At 39.5% G+C, this 18,031-nt stretch overlaps 1 protein-coding gene and 1 long non-coding RNA gene across 3 annotated transcripts in view; one reads left to right on the top strand and one right to left on the bottom strand.

Moving 5' to 3' along the window:
* dock1 (dedicator of cytokinesis 1) overlaps window positions 1–18,031 on the top strand; it is a 269,769-nt gene that overhangs the window by 39,860 nt on the left and 211,878 nt on the right. Inside the window, exons 8-14 of one of the 2 annotated variants that reach the window (XM_046852922.1) lie at window positions 1,361–1,518; window positions 2,407–2,488; window positions 3,355–3,490; window positions 5,467–5,539; window positions 8,992–9,071; window positions 16,514–16,639; window positions 17,013–17,137. In XM_046852922.1, the coding sequence (XP_046708878.1) occupies window positions 1,361–1,518; window positions 2,407–2,488; window positions 3,355–3,490; window positions 5,467–5,539; window positions 8,992–9,071; window positions 16,514–16,639; window positions 17,013–17,137 (780 nt within the window). Of the gene's footprint in view, window positions 1–1,360; window positions 1,519–2,406; window positions 2,489–3,354; window positions 3,491–5,466; window positions 5,540–8,931; window positions 9,072–16,513; window positions 16,640–17,012; window positions 17,138–18,031 lie in introns of both variants that reach the window. The other variant, XM_046852921.1, reaches the window with a different exon arrangement.
* On the bottom strand, window positions 15,586–16,603 carry LOC124388372. Its single transcript, XR_006926406.1, has 2 exons — window positions 16,467–16,603; window positions 15,586–15,774 (listed from the first exon to the last, which is right to left on the bottom strand). It is a non-coding gene; the product is annotated as an uncharacterized LOC124388372 (long non-coding RNA).

Below are 18,031 nucleotides of genomic sequence, written 5' to 3'. Positions count from 1 at the left end.
GTCTGTATTAATATCATATCGTAATGACTTTTTATATTACAGATTTATTTTTATTTGCATTATTTTGTTGAGCAAATACTGAGCAATGATTGGTGTCTTCTGTGACTAGTATCAGCAGCTTTGCTGGAGGGGTGTGAGGTGGTGACATGTAAACCTCATCCAGTGTGAATTTGGGGTTTTGTAATCAGCTTTCAGGCTTCCAGATCAGCCATGAAACCTCTCACAATCATGCGTGTAAACTCGTGTATGCTCAGTGAGGTTTACCGTCAAACTTCCTGTCAGTTTTTTTTTGTTTTTTCTTTTCTCCTTGTCCAACGTTTGCACGCACATGTGCATACTTGCCCTAAAGCGTGTCAGAGTGGATCATAATCTTAAACGCAGGACTCGCATATAGACAGGTGTGAAGATTAGATCACGTCTGATGTGCGTTCTGTATATGAGGCATGATCTCTATTTTTGTACCGACTCAGGAAACTGGGTGAACTGCACAGCTGATGTGATCGTATGCCTTTTTTTTTTTTTTGGAGCCTACTCTTTCTTTTACACATGCACATCCTTTATTACAGTGAATATTACACAAGCATGAATTTGTAGCAGTTGTTTTTCTCAGGCATTTTAGGTTTATTTTCTGTGGATTTTTTTTAAAGCTTCATATACATTTTTACACACAAACAAAAGTTTGTGGACCACATTATCATAAGATTCTTTGTGCTTTTTGAACCATCCCAGTCCACATTTAGTCCATATTTGCTGTTATAATAATCTCAACTCCTCTGGGAAGATGTTTCTTTAGTTTTTGGAGTGTGCTTGTGAAGATTTTGCTCAGTTACCCTATTAATGTAAGGTGAGGAGGCCTGGAGGTGCAGTTAGCGATCCAGTCAATTCCAGAGGTGGTTCATTAGGGTTGTCAGAGCTCTGTTGCAGGCGACTTAACAGGTTGCTCCAACCCATGTATCTTCATTTTGCATGATTTGTTCCCAGGGGCATTGCCATGCAGGAACATTCAACACACAAAGTAAGTTTGCACCCCAAAGTTTTGTGTTTAGTGTGAATTCAGATAACCAGCTCCTTGTCCTCATGAATATATACTGGGCAGCCGCATGCCCAGTAACACGATCGTTTCAAGTTGTCAGGTTCCTTTCTGATTTATGTTGGGTGATGGCAGTGAAAGCAGTGTTATAACCTGTAGTGTAGATGGAATGACTTTCAGTAATTAGCTCAGTTTTGTGATCAGAATACGGAATTTGTTGTTCTTGATGTTAAATGTTTGAGAATGGGGTGGATGGGAATGTATTTTAATTTACTATTATTTCTAATAAAACCTGTGAATCCACTATCTCCCCCCCTCCCCCCGTTTTAGTCTCAGAAACAGAATCTGGATCTGAGTCGACAGGCCAAGTTTGCTTCCACGCCATCATTTGCTCTTTTCGTGACGTTGAAGAACGTGGTGTGCAAGATCGGAGAGGACGCTGAGGTGCTAATGTCTCTCTACGACTCCAATGAGTACAAATTCATCAGGTATTTCATTTAGGGAAACACTCAGTACAGACACATTATATGCACATGCTCATCAGAAAATGGAACAGGCACCCGCTTACCTTCTCAAACAGAGCAGATGCGTGCACACAAAGCCACAAAGCATGAAGTGTCTAAATATAGGAACATGTAGCTCTAAGTAGTGTGTATGTGCATGCACATGCTCAAAAACACAATGTAATGCAGGCTTTTAAAAAATGTATACAAATTATACTTCTTACATCTCTTACTGGGATTTTTGGGCAGTTTCTTTTAGGAATCCTGTATTCCCCCCACTCCTCCCCTTTCATTTAACAGGCCTGAAATGATTGTATAAAATTTAACTTTGCACACAATTGCATTGTCTATGCAAAAAATTCACCAGGCATTCTTTTTCTAGAATGTTTTCTCAAAATAATTGGCACCCCATTACAATAAATGCAAATGGTAGTTTTGTTCTCTCCAAAAATATTTTATTGGTCCATGCGCAAGTTCTCAATTTTGGTATAAATATGCACAAACTGTCATCCATCATCATTTGTTAAAAGCTTTAAACACAAAACGCAGATCATATGGGGAAAACTGTGTTTAATAGGCCTACTGATCAGAATGCCTATGTATTGTATATACCATGCCTGTTAAACTACATAAGGCAAAATAATGTGAATTATGCATATTAATTTAAAATATTGTTAAACACAATCACTGTGAATTAGATTTTTGGAACAGCATAGTGTTTGCCAGGAAGAGAATCCTTGTGTATACAGTAATGAGGATGGTGTAGGAGGCGGCAAAGTCCCCAGTGATCAATGGCTCCAAATTGTATCAGGTTTTGCATTTGCATTAGTGTTGCACAAACGAAGCCCAACCGTAATGTGTTCTCTTTTTCAGCGAAAACTATCTTGTCCGGTGGTCCAGCTCTGGTCTGGTCAAAGACATAGATCAGCTTCACAACCTTCGAGCTGTGTTCACAGTGTGTATCCATCTTGTCTCTTTTGCTCTTTGCTTATTTGTCTAAATAAATTAATGTCCAGTGTTCTTCAGGGGAAAGATCTCATTTAGATGACTTCTTTGTGATTTATTTATTTTTTCCCATACATTAATTTTCCCATCCTGTGCTATGTTTTTTTTAAATTCCCAAGTGTAGAAAGTCTATCATTACAGTATAGAGGTAGCTCTCCAATTGTAAACATTTATTCAACAAATCAACCAAGCGTTTACTAACTGCAACCAAACCATTTTGCCAGAGACGGCATTGTGTCCCAGTTGAGTAATTACAGTATTTATGAAGTCAGACTTTAATTTGTTTTGTTCTTTTCTTTTTTTTTTCTTTGGTTAACATCATAATTACAGTATTGTGTTACAATAATTACACCTCAATCAAGAGACCATGGAATCAGTGCATTAGCAGACCACCTGATTTCACGACGAGCCATCGCCCCCCCACTGTTGATTAGAATATTGTATAGTATACTGCACCAATGGAGAGTAGCAGCTCTATCCCCATGTGAACTCGACATCCCACCACGGGAAATGAGACACTGTACCAATCAGACACCATTAGGGCAATACAAATTACCTTGCATAAGAGCGCACTTGGTTAAAGTTTATACACTCTGGAAAAGATCCAATCAGTGGATAGGTCACCCCCTCCACCTAGCAAAATAAGGAATAAATTCCAGTGTTAACAAGACACTTGATTCTGGCACATCTACCTTGAGCCTACAGGAGATTACAATTTTCCTTTTTCAGAAGCACTCCTTAGTCCATCTCTGCAGACCCGAGGATACCGCATACTTTTGTGTAATGAGATGCTGTGTGTTTGTGGCTGCTGTGCAGGATCTGGGCAGCGAGGATCTGAAGCGAGAGAAAATCAGCTTTGTGTGTCAGATTGTTCGAGTTGGGCGCATGGAACTGCGAGACAACAACACTAAAAAGCTGACGTCCGGGCTCCGAAGGCCTTTCGGAGTGGCAGGTAAACTGTGATTACATGCTTCCTCTAAGGCAGTACACTTTCCAGATATCCAAGCAACTGTAGAAGGGTTTACATTTTGTCCATCGGATAGCTGTAACGCAACAGCGGGGTTTCTGCATGCCGATAGACTGCCTTACAGGCTTCTTTACACATTATGTAGCACAAATGTGAACGTAGGAGTAGTTCTCCTGGGATTGTGCGCTCGAAAAAAGCATTTGGCAGATGCCCTTATCAACAGCTCCTTTCATTTATCTCGGGGTTAAGGGCCTTGCTCAAGGGCCCTAGCAGTAGCAGCTTGGTTGTGATTGGATTTAAACCGACAACCTTCTCCTCAGAACTCCAACAGCTTATCCACCATTCCACTTTCCTTATCTTAATAAATAAAAAATAATGAAACATGAATAATTGGAAATCACATTCTTATGCAATCCTGAAAAAAAAAAGGGTTGAAATGAGAGAAATGGAAGACTTTCGCATAATTTTCTTATGACACTAGCAATTAATCAGGTGTCATGATTGACCAATCAGTGCACTGCATTACTCTTTAAGTCTATAATAATTAATATTTACACCTTTGAATACTTTGTGTAAAGTATTTTCAGTGAGCATGTACTTGTGTAATTTTTTTTTTTTCTTCCCCAATCATAAAATGAAGATTTGAATTTCTCTAATTTGTTAATTATCTGTGTTTTTGCCTGTGAGACAGGAAGTGAACAATCTCGTCTTAAAAGCTTTTCACCTAGTCACGTGAAGATTTTTGATAATCAGAGGTCATAGGAGTAGAATGAGGAATTGGTGAATGATTTCTCCCTGGTGGCAGAAATGGCTGCTCCACAGCAAACTAATTAGATTGGCTCTCAGCCGACTGCTCATCACCCAAGAAAATCAGTTCTCGTTTCTCCGTCCGATAAGAGGAGATTGAACTCAGTGGGTTCATCTTGATGTGCTTATTGGCACAGATGCGATTGCTTTTTTTTCCTCTACGCAGTCAATTTGTCAGGCTTTACGCAGTGTTTGTATGTAATGCGTTCAAAGGGTCCAAAATGCACCTATTGTGCTTAGGATACATTAAGGCCATCACAAAATCCTATTATCTGTATCTGTTTAGTTCTCCACATATCTGTATTTGTTTCTCTGTTTAGATTTAAGCCCACACACAGTGGGCGTGGCCTAATCAGAAATCTTAAGGTTTTTTTTCCCTAATTGATTAATTATTGAAATTATTATTTTTTAGGTATTTTTGTTGGTAATTTCCCAAAATATCAATAAACTTGTAACAGCATTAAGGGGATCAGACAGTTACTAAAGATGATCCCGCAAATGCAACCAGATAGTCAAACAAGCTTTATATCACACTTTTGAAAAAGTGTATACGTCTTGTACAGATCTGTATTTTCTATTATATCAGAATAATATACATATTACAATATACATATCGGTTATATCCATGGGATGCGTATACAGTATATTCTGTGACAGTGTTGTAATCCGATGGGGTGTATAGACAGCCTTCATGCTTTGATGTGGTCTGAGTGGTTTTTTTTTCTTTTCTTTTTTTTCCTTTTTCCCCCAATGCATGTGAGAACAGAGGATGATGTGGGAGGATGTGCAACTGTCAGCTTCGACATCAAACAGCTTTTTGAAGTGGGAAGGAGAAAAGCATCATTTTTTCCCCCCCTCTCTGCCATCCTTCTCACCTTCCTCTTCACCTTTCCAAAAAGAATTTTTCTCAGAGTACAGTACTGAAGCTGAGTAAAATGGCACCTCAGCAGTGGTGCTTTTATCAGCACCCTACTGTCTCCAAAACCCACAAGTAACCGCCAGCTCTCACTGTGGCAGACACTCGCTGTAGCCATGAACTGCTTAATTTTACAGAAGGAGGCCATTTGACTAAAGTTGCAAACCACCACAGACCCAATACATCCTGTCCTGCAGTATTGACTAACTTTTGCTTTTTTTCCCCCCCCTCCCCCCAGTAATGGATGTCACTGATATCATCACTGGCAAAATGGATGACGAAGACAAGCAGCACTTCATCCCTTTTCAGCCGTGAGTACCGATGTAGCCTCCTGAACATCGTGGATTATGACCACACTTGCAGTTTGAATAATGCACTTATGCATTACCAATAGTACTTGTATTGTCCTGGCACGATTTCTCATTAATGTGTCTAGAGAATAAAAGAGGTTTGGTGTGGTCCTTGTCTCATATTCAAGGAATTAAATGCCCAGTAGGTAATTGCTTTACACTATCAGCTGATTAACAGCAGACATTGTTTGCTGGTATGCTTTTGGCCGTGTAATCCTTGGTTGAAGGGGAAAGAATTTTATTCTTGTTAAACAGGGTGGGATTTCATGATGCTGTTCATTGCTAGAATGTCTTGCTCCTTTTCCTACAAAACTAAATTCACTGAGAGCAAGTAGTATACATTTATCAGGAAGTCTATTACTTGTGGCGCCGCATCACCATCTGCGTTTCTGACGGTTTAACCGTGCACGGCACAACCATGTATGTGAACGTTTTAAGCGCACGGGCATTAAACCCAAGCCGTGAATAAAGCATAAAGAACAGGTGTTAAAGGTGATCGGAGCCGACACCTTTAACTCCTGCCCTGCGCCTTGGGCGTCCTCCTGGGTCACACACGCTAGGTTTTCTGTAGTTTAAAGCTCCTGGTACGTGATTAGCCATAGCCTGGACCGCTTGTTCCTGCCTGTTACCTCCTGGCTCAATTAAGCAGAACTCATTAACTCCTGTCCATGAGGAGCAAGTAACCCTTTCTCTCCCAGGTTTCTCGCTCTAATTGGAACTCTTTTAGCGCGCCTGCTGGCGTTTTAACCTTTTCTAGGATGAGACTGGAAGCAATTATGTCCCCTCATGCATTCCTCCGATACGAAGCATTTTCTCCAAAGTTATCGTATTGCATACATTCAGTACCAGTGTGTGTTTCTGGTCTCCACGGACATGTCGTTTTAGGAGCTGCCCACTGTAGAGGATGTGAAGGCCATTAACTGTACTGCCAAAAGATAGAAGAGATCATAGAAATCGAGTCGCTTCCTGAGATAATGTTGTTCTTCGAAATGTTTATGATAATAGACTGCTTTAAAATTAAGGTCAAAAGGTGATTGGGAGGAAATATGGGTGTTACAGATGCTTGTTTTGGTGCTCTCTATGAGCCTCTTGCTTTGTCTTGATGATATACTGCAGTTTTGTCTCAGAATAAGTCTGTCAGGTTTCGTAAAAAAAAAAATAAAATAGCCCACAGTAACTGCACAGTTGCACAAAATTGCCAGGATGTCAGACAGTATGTATAAATAGTAGGTGTTGAGATTTACAGTTCAGCCATGGTGTTTAGGATCTTTACTATAGAGATAAAAAAACAGTACATGGAAGAGAGAGAATTTGAGATCATTTTTATTTTTTACTTTGACCTGGTACGTCACAAGCATTTTGTGAACCATAAGCAGATGATGAGGTTGAATTCTGTGGCTGGTGAAACTGCATGGTAGAATGTGCTAATTATTGACCTTTACTGCTATTTACTGTAAATAGGCCACTTTTGCACTTCTGGTTAGATGCTAACAGAATTTCATTGGTTCTGTACATGTACCTTGAACAGTGACAAGTTGAATCTAATCTAATCTAATCTAATCTAATCTAATCTAATCTAATCTAATTATTTACACCATTAGCCCAGAGCTGTCTTGTCAGTAGGGTGTTTGTGGTCAAAATTGTGTTTCGCCTCTGCTCGGTAGGGTTTTCTTATTAGCAGTGTTGGCTAACACCTCAATGTTAAAACTGTTGGTTAATGACCGCAGTTCCAACGGTCACTTTTCACATCCGTATTATAACAAATCTCTCTTCCTATGCTGAAACTGCTGGTAATTATAGGCAGTTCAGGGGCATTCGACATTGAAAAGAGGGAATTGAGAGGCTTTTTTTTTTTTCTCCACACGCTCACATTTTGACGAGATCACAGGATATTGGTCACGGCGTTGTAGTGTCGCTTTGCTGCCATTTTTCTCCCAATTTTATGTTTTGAAACCTAGACAAAAATATATGTGCATTAATTCTCCCTCAAAAAAACAAGTTGTTGAACCTGAACCAAGTCCAAGGTGGTCATGTTAACCATTGTTGTGCCAAACATGACCACTTTTAATGGTCTTGCTTAAAGCAATAAAACTATTACAAGCTACCAGCGATCACCATTCACTCGTATTACTGGTGTATCTGGACTGTAAGCAAGGAATTTTATGTAATTCAACATCCAACACGCATCCAGTAGTCTTGGCTTGGCTTCTTTTTGTTGATGAGTCCCAAAAAGGATAAAGGATATGTAGAACAAGCTCTACATAAAAGGGTTCTCGTTGGAACTGCAACAGGCTTTATATCTCGTCACATGGGGAATAATGTTTTTTTTTTTTTTGCCTGCTTGCTACAGCGGAAACTACACACGGAACTCCAAATTGTTCCTGCAGTTTAATGTATATAGAAAAGAAAAAATCCATGTACTCCAAATTCACCATCGCTTATAAAAAGCATGTGTATATAAACGTGGTGCGACGATTAATTTTGAGTGTAAAGATGTGTTTTTTTTTTTCTAATTTAGTTTCTAAAATGTATATTGTTTGAACAGGTTTTGCATCAGGGGCAATTTTTTATTTATTTATTTATTTTTTAATTATTTTTTTAAAAAGGAATTGCCACAACCTGATTCTGTAGAAGATTGTCTGTGGTTTGTGTTCTTGTTGTGTTGTGTGTGTGCTTATCAGTGGTTTGTATCTTTACGCTCTTGGCCACACAGACATGCACACACCTAAACACGCTTTCTCCTGCGTATATTCAGCTCTCACTAACGCTTATGCAGCTTCCATACTTGAATACACTAATAATATATAGCATTTTTGTACTTGTACTTAGTATTCACACAGCACAAGGGTTCCTCTCTCGCCGTGTGTCCCTCCTGTTTAAGTTGTGATGGCTAGTCCTTCTGGTGCTAGGGACATGAGTTTCAGCCACTGTCACACACACCCTCAGGGCAGCTTCTTGTCCAGCATTAGGACACGTCTCTTCAGGCTTGTGTCTTGTCAGGGCTCAGAGTGGAGTGGGCACATCTCTTAAATTGCTCTCTCTCTCTCTCTGTGTCTCTTTTATTACCCACCCTTGATCACTGTGTGCTAACAAAATGGCTTTTGTCTCCTGTCATGGTATTTGCATCACTGTTTTGGTCTTTTCCCTCTTTTCTCTCCCCTTCCTCCCCTATTCCCTTTATCATCCTCCCATCCTCTCTTCCTTCATGTTCTGTTCATCTTCATCTTTCACTCTTCATTTTTTATTTTTTTTGCCTTCATTTGTCTTTCTTTATTGCTGGCTCTTTCTCTACCCCTCCCCGTCTCCCTCTCCCTCCCTGTGGTGTGTTGCCCGTCATCGTGTGTGAACTCCAGGCTTGCGCTGGATGACGCCATCCGCCACAGGCAGCTGAACATCTCCCGTTTTTCACCCAGGGTGGCAGGAGAGAACGACTTCCTCCAGAGCGTCATCAATAAAGTCATCAGCGCCAAAGAGGTCAATCACAAGGGCCAAGGTAGGACGCCCATGCAGTACACACACACACACACACGGTCTTCTTTACAACTCCCGTTGGTACACTTAGACACCTATTATTTGGAGGTGAACACTGCATTAGGAATTCATTTCACATAAATAAGTAAATCCTTTCCATCACAATTCTTTTATGGTCTTGCTTTAATGCTGACAAGTCAGATGCAGTGATAACAGAGAAGCCTTTATATTTTATCTTTTCTCTCCTGACTGTTTTAAACAAGTAATAAACATTTCAAGTTTGCACTTGAGTTCGCATCATTATGAAAAATGCACGACCCTTGCAGGCCTGCACAACTCAAAAATAAATAAATAAATAAACTAAAAAAACTTGAGCTACTCCTTGTTTGTTTCTGTACAACGTCAGAACTGAATGTTTAGACCACAGTGAAGAGAAAGAACACCGCAGATAAACACAGTGCATGCCAGTTGTGCAAACCTGCTTGCACAAAAGTGGTTTAACAGTTTAACAGTCTCCAATTAGAATTTAGTGAGTGATTAGATTGCAATATGTAAATGGACTCACTTATTTTTTTTTTTTTTTTTTTTATAGCGCTTTTAACAGCGGGCATCATCTCAAAGCAGCTTTACAGAGATAAAGCGGTTATAAAGTTGTGCAAGGGAATTTATGTTTAATGCCTATAATTTCGTTCCATATAAATGCAAGATTATCTCTAATGAGCAGGCCAGTGGCGACCGTGGCAAGGAAAAATTTCGATATGGCATGAGGAAGAAACCGGACTCAAAAGAAAACCCATCCTCATCTGGGTGGCACCGAATGTCCATTCATTCAATCATTTTTGAGGTGTGCTGTTCAGTGATAGGCGCTTAGTTGTTTATCATAATACAGTATTTGATCATAACTCAGTACTAAAATGTAATATTTTTGTTACAATTCATTATTTTTTGTTTGATTATAATTCAGTACATTCATTCAGCATTTTTTCTTTGAATACAAACCTGAGATCATAAACCTCGCCCTCAGATTAGTCCTGGATTGGTCTTGGGTGTGGACTCACATATTCAGACTAAGTTTCAAAATACCCTGCAAACGTACTCCTCTAATCATAACATGCTGGGCTTTGGGTTGTCCCATTTAGACATGACTGTATAGTCTCACCACTTGCTGCAGCGGAGGATGGTTTTAAAGGAAGAGCCTAAAAATACATGAGGATCCTATAGAAGGATCGACTCATTTAAGCTCACAGGTGGATTTGCACTGTAACAATCTGCTACAATGGCTTAGGACTACGATTACCATTAGGTGTGTTCACATGGAGCACTGTAATTGCTTTAAAAGTCCAATTCGAATGAAAATGCTCCATGTAAACAACCCAATCGGAATAAAAATGCACAAACCGAATGAAATTGTAATCATTTTGAGTTGAGGTGGGATAAACCTTTCTATAAACCGAACATAAATTCTGCCATGTAAACGCGTTAAATCGATTACTTCCGTGGATAAGCTCGTATCTCTATTCGATTTCTGAAGCCTTCTTGTTCACCTGACATCCGTATCCGATCTCGCATCAGCTCATTCTGTTGCAGAATTTGTAGGCGGACTTTTTTTACTGTGCTCTTGCCAACAATAAATTCATTTGCCACAACACTGTTCTGAGTCTGTATAAAACAACCGCGACACGAATAATCGGGGGATTTCTGACGATCTATTCTTCCAGGGCCATAAATACCTCTACACACAAACGTGTGAATGACCGTCGACTCATGCGGAAGTTTCGTTTCCATTTCAGGTCATTTAATTACATCAGTGAACCCGCTCCCACCAATCCTCACTACAGACCTTCATCCACATGCTTTTGCTTCACTGAGGATGCAGGGGTGGGATTTAGATGCTCCTTAGAGATGCACAAGCACCAAAAAGCACTCAGCTTTCTGCACCCATCTTTTCCTCACACTTTTCAGCAGTAGTATGTCTACAAATTTACAATGTTGATTGATTGAGAAACATTTTACATAAAAATAGCGCACATAAGAAATGATGGAACTCCATGTTGGTAAGACACAGTACACTGGCTAATGTGCGCATGTCACAATATCATGCCGATTGAAATCGCTGGCACGTGAAAACGAAACATCGAATTAGAGAACGTTTAATGTAAACAGTCTAAAGAATCTTTCAATCGGAATGACACAAAGGTGTACATGTAAATGTGTGGCTATTGACAGTTTTGTTTTCAAGTGCTTCTTAATCAACAGTTAAGTTTCACAGTTATGGAACTACGCAGGTGTTCAAGTCAACCCCGGGACCTTTTGAGTTTTATAAAATAAACAAAAAATCTTTGAGCGTTGGAAACTGCATTTATTTTTCTACATACTCCCCTGCTGCATTTATACACTTATCCTAGAAAGATTTGACATAGAAAGACTTGCTAGTACACCTGAGCTATTCTAGAACAGGCCACTTCACTTCATCAGGGAACCACCACGACTGGGATCGTCATTGACAGAGGTACAGTGCATCCGGAAAGTATTTACAGCGCTTCCCTTTTTCACATTTTATGTTACAGCCTTATTCCCAAATGCATTCAATTCATTATTTTTCTCTAAATTCTACAAACAATACCCCATAATCACAATGTGAAAGAAGTGTATTTGAAATCTTTGCAAATTTATAAAAAAAAAAAAAAAAAAAATGGAAAAATAAAGAAAAATCCCTTGTACATCAGTATTCACAGCCTTTGCTCTTTGCTCAATACTTTGTTGAAACACTTTGGCACCAATTACAGCTTCAAGTCTTTTTGAATATGATGCTACAAGCTTGGCACACCTATTTTTGGGCAATTTCTCCCATTCTTCTTTGCAGAACCTCTTAAGCTAATTCAGGTTGGATGGGGCGTGTCAGTTTCAGATTTGTCCAGACATGATGCCTGGCATTCAGGCCAAAGAGTTCAATCTTTGTTTTTCGTGGTCTGAAAGTCTTCCAGGTGCCTTTTGGCAAACACCAGGCAGTCTGTCATGTGCCTTTTTCTGTAGAGTGGCTTCCGTCTGGCCACTCTACCATTCAGGTCTGATTGTTGTAGTGCTACAGAGATGGTTGTTCTTCTGGAAGGTTCTCCTCTCTTCACAGAGAAACGCTGGAGCACATTTAGTGATCATTGTGTTCTTGCTCACCTCCCTGACTAAAGCCCTTCTCTCCGTGATCGCTCAGTTTGGCCAGGCAGGTCGCTCTGGGAAGAGTCCTGTTGGTTCCAAACTTCTTCTATTTATGGATGATGGAGGCCACTTTGCTTATTGGGACCTTCAAAGTTGCAGAAATATTTTGTACCCTTCCACAGATCTGTGCTTCAATACAGTCCTGTCTCGGAGGTCTACAGGCAATTCCTTGGACTTCACGGATTGGTTTGTGCTCTGACGTGTGCCTTTTCAGATTGGACATAATCAACTGAATCTACCACAGGTGGACTCCGATCAAGTTGTAGAAACATCTCAAGGATGATCAGTGGAAACAGGATATGCTCCGGAGTTTAATTTTGAGTGTCATGGCAAAGGCTGTGAATACTCACATACATGTGATTCTTTTCCTTTTTAATTTTGATTTCAAACAAACTTCTTTCACGTCGTTGGCATATTGTTTGTAGAATTTTGAAGAAAAATAATGAACGTAATACATTTTGGATTAAAGCGCTGTGATTACTTTCCGGATGCACTGTATGTCTTTGTTCACAAGAAACTTAATCAGAAATCTATAAATGCAGTCAATTTCTTTTTGTAAAGCTGCTTTGGGAAATTGCACATTGTTAAATGTGCTATACAGTTAAAATTGAATTGAATTTAATTATCTAATGATGTGAAATATTTGTGTGAAAGAAAAGTTCAGATTCAGAGAACAAAGAAGTGTATTTTTTTTATTTTTATAGTTCTCAGGGTGATGAACCTCTTTGAGACCTTCAATCCTTAATAAAAAAAGATGAATCCCATTAAAATAGTGCAGTTTAAAACTAATCTAAGGCAGTTTTCAGTAAAATTAATTTCTGCTTCTAGTACTACTGTGGTCTAAATCTCTTCTCAAAATTCTTGCCTCAATTGCACGAACACCACAAGTTAACAATGTAATATAACATCATAAGTTAGAAACGGTCTTATTTTACTATACATACAAAATCCAATTACTGGATGGTTAAATGTTGAGTACTAGTTTTAGTTGCATTCCTAATTAAAATGCAGCTCACACGAGTGTGTGTTTAGCATGGCCTGACCTCTCCCTACTTTACTGCCCTCCGTGCCGTGTTTATGCCAGCTGGAGTGCAGCAGGTTCAACACCAGCTGGATTTATTATGACGCACAAACTTAACTGTCTGCTGGTCTGATGGTGTCGTGTCAAGGTTCTCTGCAGCACTAAATGTCGCCCGCAATTCAGACAGAGAGGATTTGATTGGCAGCTGGATTTAAACATGTTTGTCTTACAGTGCCTTTCTGCTCACTGAGATATAATCATTAAGTGGGTAATTATGAAATATTTAAAAAGCTGGTGATAAGCGGCGTTGAATTGAGCTGGAAACGCAGTAAAAACTGTCTTTGAAATGCATCTTATATTATTTTAAAGACGAATCGAAGCACTTGTCTCAAAGCTTCTTTCACTTTTAAGAGTGTCCATTCAATTCATTTAGATCATTATAGAATATTACGTTCTCAATGCTTTTAAGTTCCTGCGACGGATTTGTAAAGAACGAATCCAGACTGCACCGCTTAATTGTTTTATAAACGATTGCTAATGATAGTGTTGTGAAACGGTGCAGCTCGGCTGATGGAGATTGTGTGTGGAATCGAGAGGCAAAGTGTCCAGAGATGTAATTAATTAGAGGACCAGTGGAAAAAAACATTTAAATGAAGAGTCTCAGTGCCGTGAGGCTGTGTGGAGACACCTGTCTGTCAGCACGGCGGTTTTTTTGGCTCATTCATTGGTTAACGTGTGGCCGTTTAAAATGGCAACAAAAAGAACGCATTGTATTGCTTTGTTTATTTTAATTATATGGTTGTGTAATTAAAATATCATAATGAATAATTGTTCATATTAAGCATGTATAAAGCAATTTTGTGCAGTTGAAATATAGTGCAGTATAAAAATATATATATTTTTGTATTTTTATACACAATTTGTATTTGTGGGCTTGTATGTATACACACAGCCGCATACACATTTCTTGTTGTTTCTGGATTATAATTTATTATAACAGTAGCTCCTTTTCCGACAACACGTGGCAGATTTACTCACTGCTGCGCTGAATATTGGTGCTCCAAGCCATGGTATTAAAAGAAGTGTCTCTTATGGTTTAAAATCAAGGCATGACCAAGTTGTCTACACAAGGTGCTGACTAGCACACTCAAGACTTACACACGGGTTTCTACTGATGTTTTTCCTTAGGTCTCTCATGTCAGGTTGCTTTGACTATTAAACACATCTTGTAGGACTGCAATTTTTATGATGCTGCTAGGAAAATTTTTTACAGTATTATACAGAAGCAAGGGATTTTTCATATTCCATCACCCAAATGTTTTTTTTTGTCTCATGCGAAGCTGAAATGTGTTCTATAGAAATTTGATGATTTGATTATAGCTGTGATGCTAACATGGCGTTAAAGCTTGGCAAACAAATGTTTATTGGTGCTCCTCAGGGTTGGATGCTCACCCTCATAGAGTTAACTGATAATACAAAAATTGTGGGTCGGGTCTAATAAGTAACAATGAGTTACCATACAGGGAGTTTGCAAAAATGGTGCAGCCAAATAAAACGCCACCTGCATCGCCTCCAAGTCTTGCAGAGGTTAAAGAGAGACTTCCAAAACACCCCTAAATCCTTTAACAGAGTGAGGGTCCTGACTGAGACGCACTTCTGAATTGTTGGGGGCAGCTGAGATCATTATCTGGGTGTCTCTGCCAAACATCTCTACCTCTTTTACAAACATTGCATCCTTAGTGCATTCACCATTGTGGGTGTCTATACCATGTCGCCATCATGACCCCTTCCATCCCTCTCATAGCATTTTATCCTTTCTACTTTCACGAAGAATGTACTGTAGGATCCATGCTACCACCACCAGATTTCAGCAGCTTTCTTTTTTTCTTTTTTTTCCTTCATGAGGCAATCTGAGAATATTGAAACCTCTGCTAGACTCCCACATTCACTTTGACTCACTCACAGCAGTAACTGCTGTACATCCATCACTGCATACCTTCACTACTGGACATTTTTACTCAATTTTGCTCGATATATCATTAAGGATTTTATTGCCTCCATCCAGTTGATTGCTGATACAACAGTGAATAGATTAGGCAGATTTCTCACTCTACTTCACTCTGTACACTATTTTGTTGTCCTGTCTATTTGATGTGCACCGACCTGTGCGTTTATTGCTCTATTCTCATACTGTGTATCACTGTATTCCTTCACTATGGTCCACATTTTGTTTGCCAATGTAAGGTGTGTGTGTGTGTGTGTGTGTGTGTATATATAGAAAAAAATTACCAGCAAGAAACACTTGACCATTATCATCATATTGTTGTGGCCAGTGGCACAATATATTGGTTTTTATGACGATTCCTCAGAAATTACATTTTGTTTCCCGGAGATTTGGATCGATATTTGTCTTGTGAGCCGCACACCATTTAGGCAGCATCTATCAAGCGTCATGCGGTAACCATTGGGTTGACGCGGCCTCCCGAATTAGCTGGAAATGAATCACAAGTGACACCTTGTCAAGTGACTGTCAGTGCTAGACAATTTTCAAACATACAGATAAATGTGCTTCTGATCCTGAAGGTAACATAAAAAAATGTGCAGCCATCAAAGCTAAGTTTCAAATGCAGGGCTGTGGAGTTATATTCCCACACCAGCAATTTCCACTTGTGCCTGTACCTGATTAAAGTAAAGACGGATGTACTCATGAAAACATGAGGAAAAAATGAAGTTGAGATGTCTTGGGAGGGGGCTTATGGTCTTTCTTGACTTCTGTAATACTTGTATTATATATTGTCAAGTCTTATTTGGAAATACTGAACTCTCTACTCTATACTTCGTAATTGGTGTGTTGTGGCTTTACAAACGCGATATCGATGCATGGCTTGAGTAAACAATGATCTATTGTACTATAAAATAAAATGCGTCAGCTTTTTGTTTAATTTATGCCATTATTCACTGTAAACCTTCAACAAAAAGCATGAAATGGGAATTCGTTATGATTCTATATACCGTCGTCTGTTAATGTTCAGTCCCGCAGGGTGAAATGCCTCAACAAGATTCTGCAGTATTAACGGTTACAAACAGCTGTTTACACATGAGGCAAAAATCTCAAACTCTGAATTTTATCCTGCAAAGAATTCCCATAGGAGTGTGAACTTGAGTCGCATGTGTTTTACTTACAGAAAGTCTGAGATTGCTCAATTCCCCTATGTCTGTGTTTTGCTTAGGGCTTTGGGTCACGCTGAAGCTGTTGCCCGGTGATATTCATCAGATCCGGAAGGACTTCCCCCACCTGGTGGACCGCTCCACTGCCGTCGCCCGCAAAATGGGCTTCCCTGAGATCATCATGCCAGGTGCAAATTAAACCCATTCATCACCCCAAATCCCTGCGCAGTTTTCCTTTCTCCTCTGCCGCGGCTCGTGCGTTTTCAATTTGTTAAGCACACACCTGTTTCTGCACGCTGAGGGTTTTAATCCTATGCAATAAATTTCTGGAAATCAATAAAACCCAAGAGCGGAGTTATAAAGGTTTATAAACGTGGTGCGCTGTACGAGAAAATAGTTTCTTCCGAACATCAGTGAGAGTTGAGAGAAGCCACCGTGCTGTGCGCTTTAATATTTGATAGCCGTTAATGATTTGTCAAACTCGTCCGTATGCGTTTTTATACCCTGGACCTGTTTTGTGTGTTGGTGTTGTGGAGAAGTAAGCTTTCGTTGTGTTTGCAGGTGACGTTCGGAATGACATTTATGTGACGCTGACTCATGGGGACTTTGATAAAGGCAGTAAAACCACACCCAAGAATGTTGAAGTCACCATGTCTGTGTATGATGAGGAGGGCAAGAGACTGGAGGTATATATTCAGACTTATCATACGCTGTTACACCCCATACACACACACGCACACATTTTGTTTCAGTTGCCAGGTAAGCAATCTGCTCTTGCCCACCTGCCCTTTAAAGATGTTGAGCAGGAGGAGCACCATCTGCCCCTCCGTCTGTCCAGAAATCAATCTCTCTCTCTCTCTCTCTCTCTCTCTCTCTCTCTCTCTAATCTTTGTATGTTTCTCTTTAACTATGCCTGTATATCTCTCTTTTTGTATCTTGCACTTTCTATTACTTTCTCTCTGCCATATTTTCTCTTTCTTTGTTTTCCTCACATCAACATACAATTAAGTCCTAAATGGCGATTTACTTTCCGCTTACCACTTGTGCTGTAGTGATGTCGAGGTACAAGTGTGTAGTGCATGGGAACCTTTTTACTCCTTGTGCTTAAATGCCAAAAAAACTATATAAAGGGGACAAAAGTCAAACACATTTTGTGTAAAATATTTAAAACTAGAACATTTGATTGATTTCGTATCTTAACATCTATACTGAGGCACATTCTAATTATATCAAAACAGTTAAATTTCTAGATTAATTCCGACAGTCTTTAACAGTCTCTGTCCCTGTGTATGCTTCTGACCTTCCTTTTTACCTCTTTATTTATCTGTCTATCCCCTGTCTGTTGCCGACTGACCCCCTGTTGTTTCAGTTAGACGGCCGGTCAGTTAGAGTGCTTAATTAGAGTGTCTTAAAGCGTTAGAAGCTCTAAGTGATGATTGATAGGGCTGAATAGGGGTGTGTGTGTGTGTGTGTGTTAGCAGACTGTGCTTTTTTTTTCTGATCCACAGCTTTAAAGAAACTTGTAGTAGTAATAATAAAACAATATTTGAATACATACATAAGAAAATAAAAATTTGTTT

Source organism: Silurus meridionalis, chromosome 7, assembly GCF_014805685.1.
Source record: "Silurus meridionalis isolate SWU-2019-XX chromosome 7, ASM1480568v1, whole genome shotgun sequence".
Taxonomy (NCBI): domain Eukaryota; kingdom Metazoa; phylum Chordata; class Actinopteri; order Siluriformes; family Siluridae; genus Silurus; species Silurus meridionalis.
This window is presented reverse-complemented; position numbering and strand designations above follow the sequence as displayed.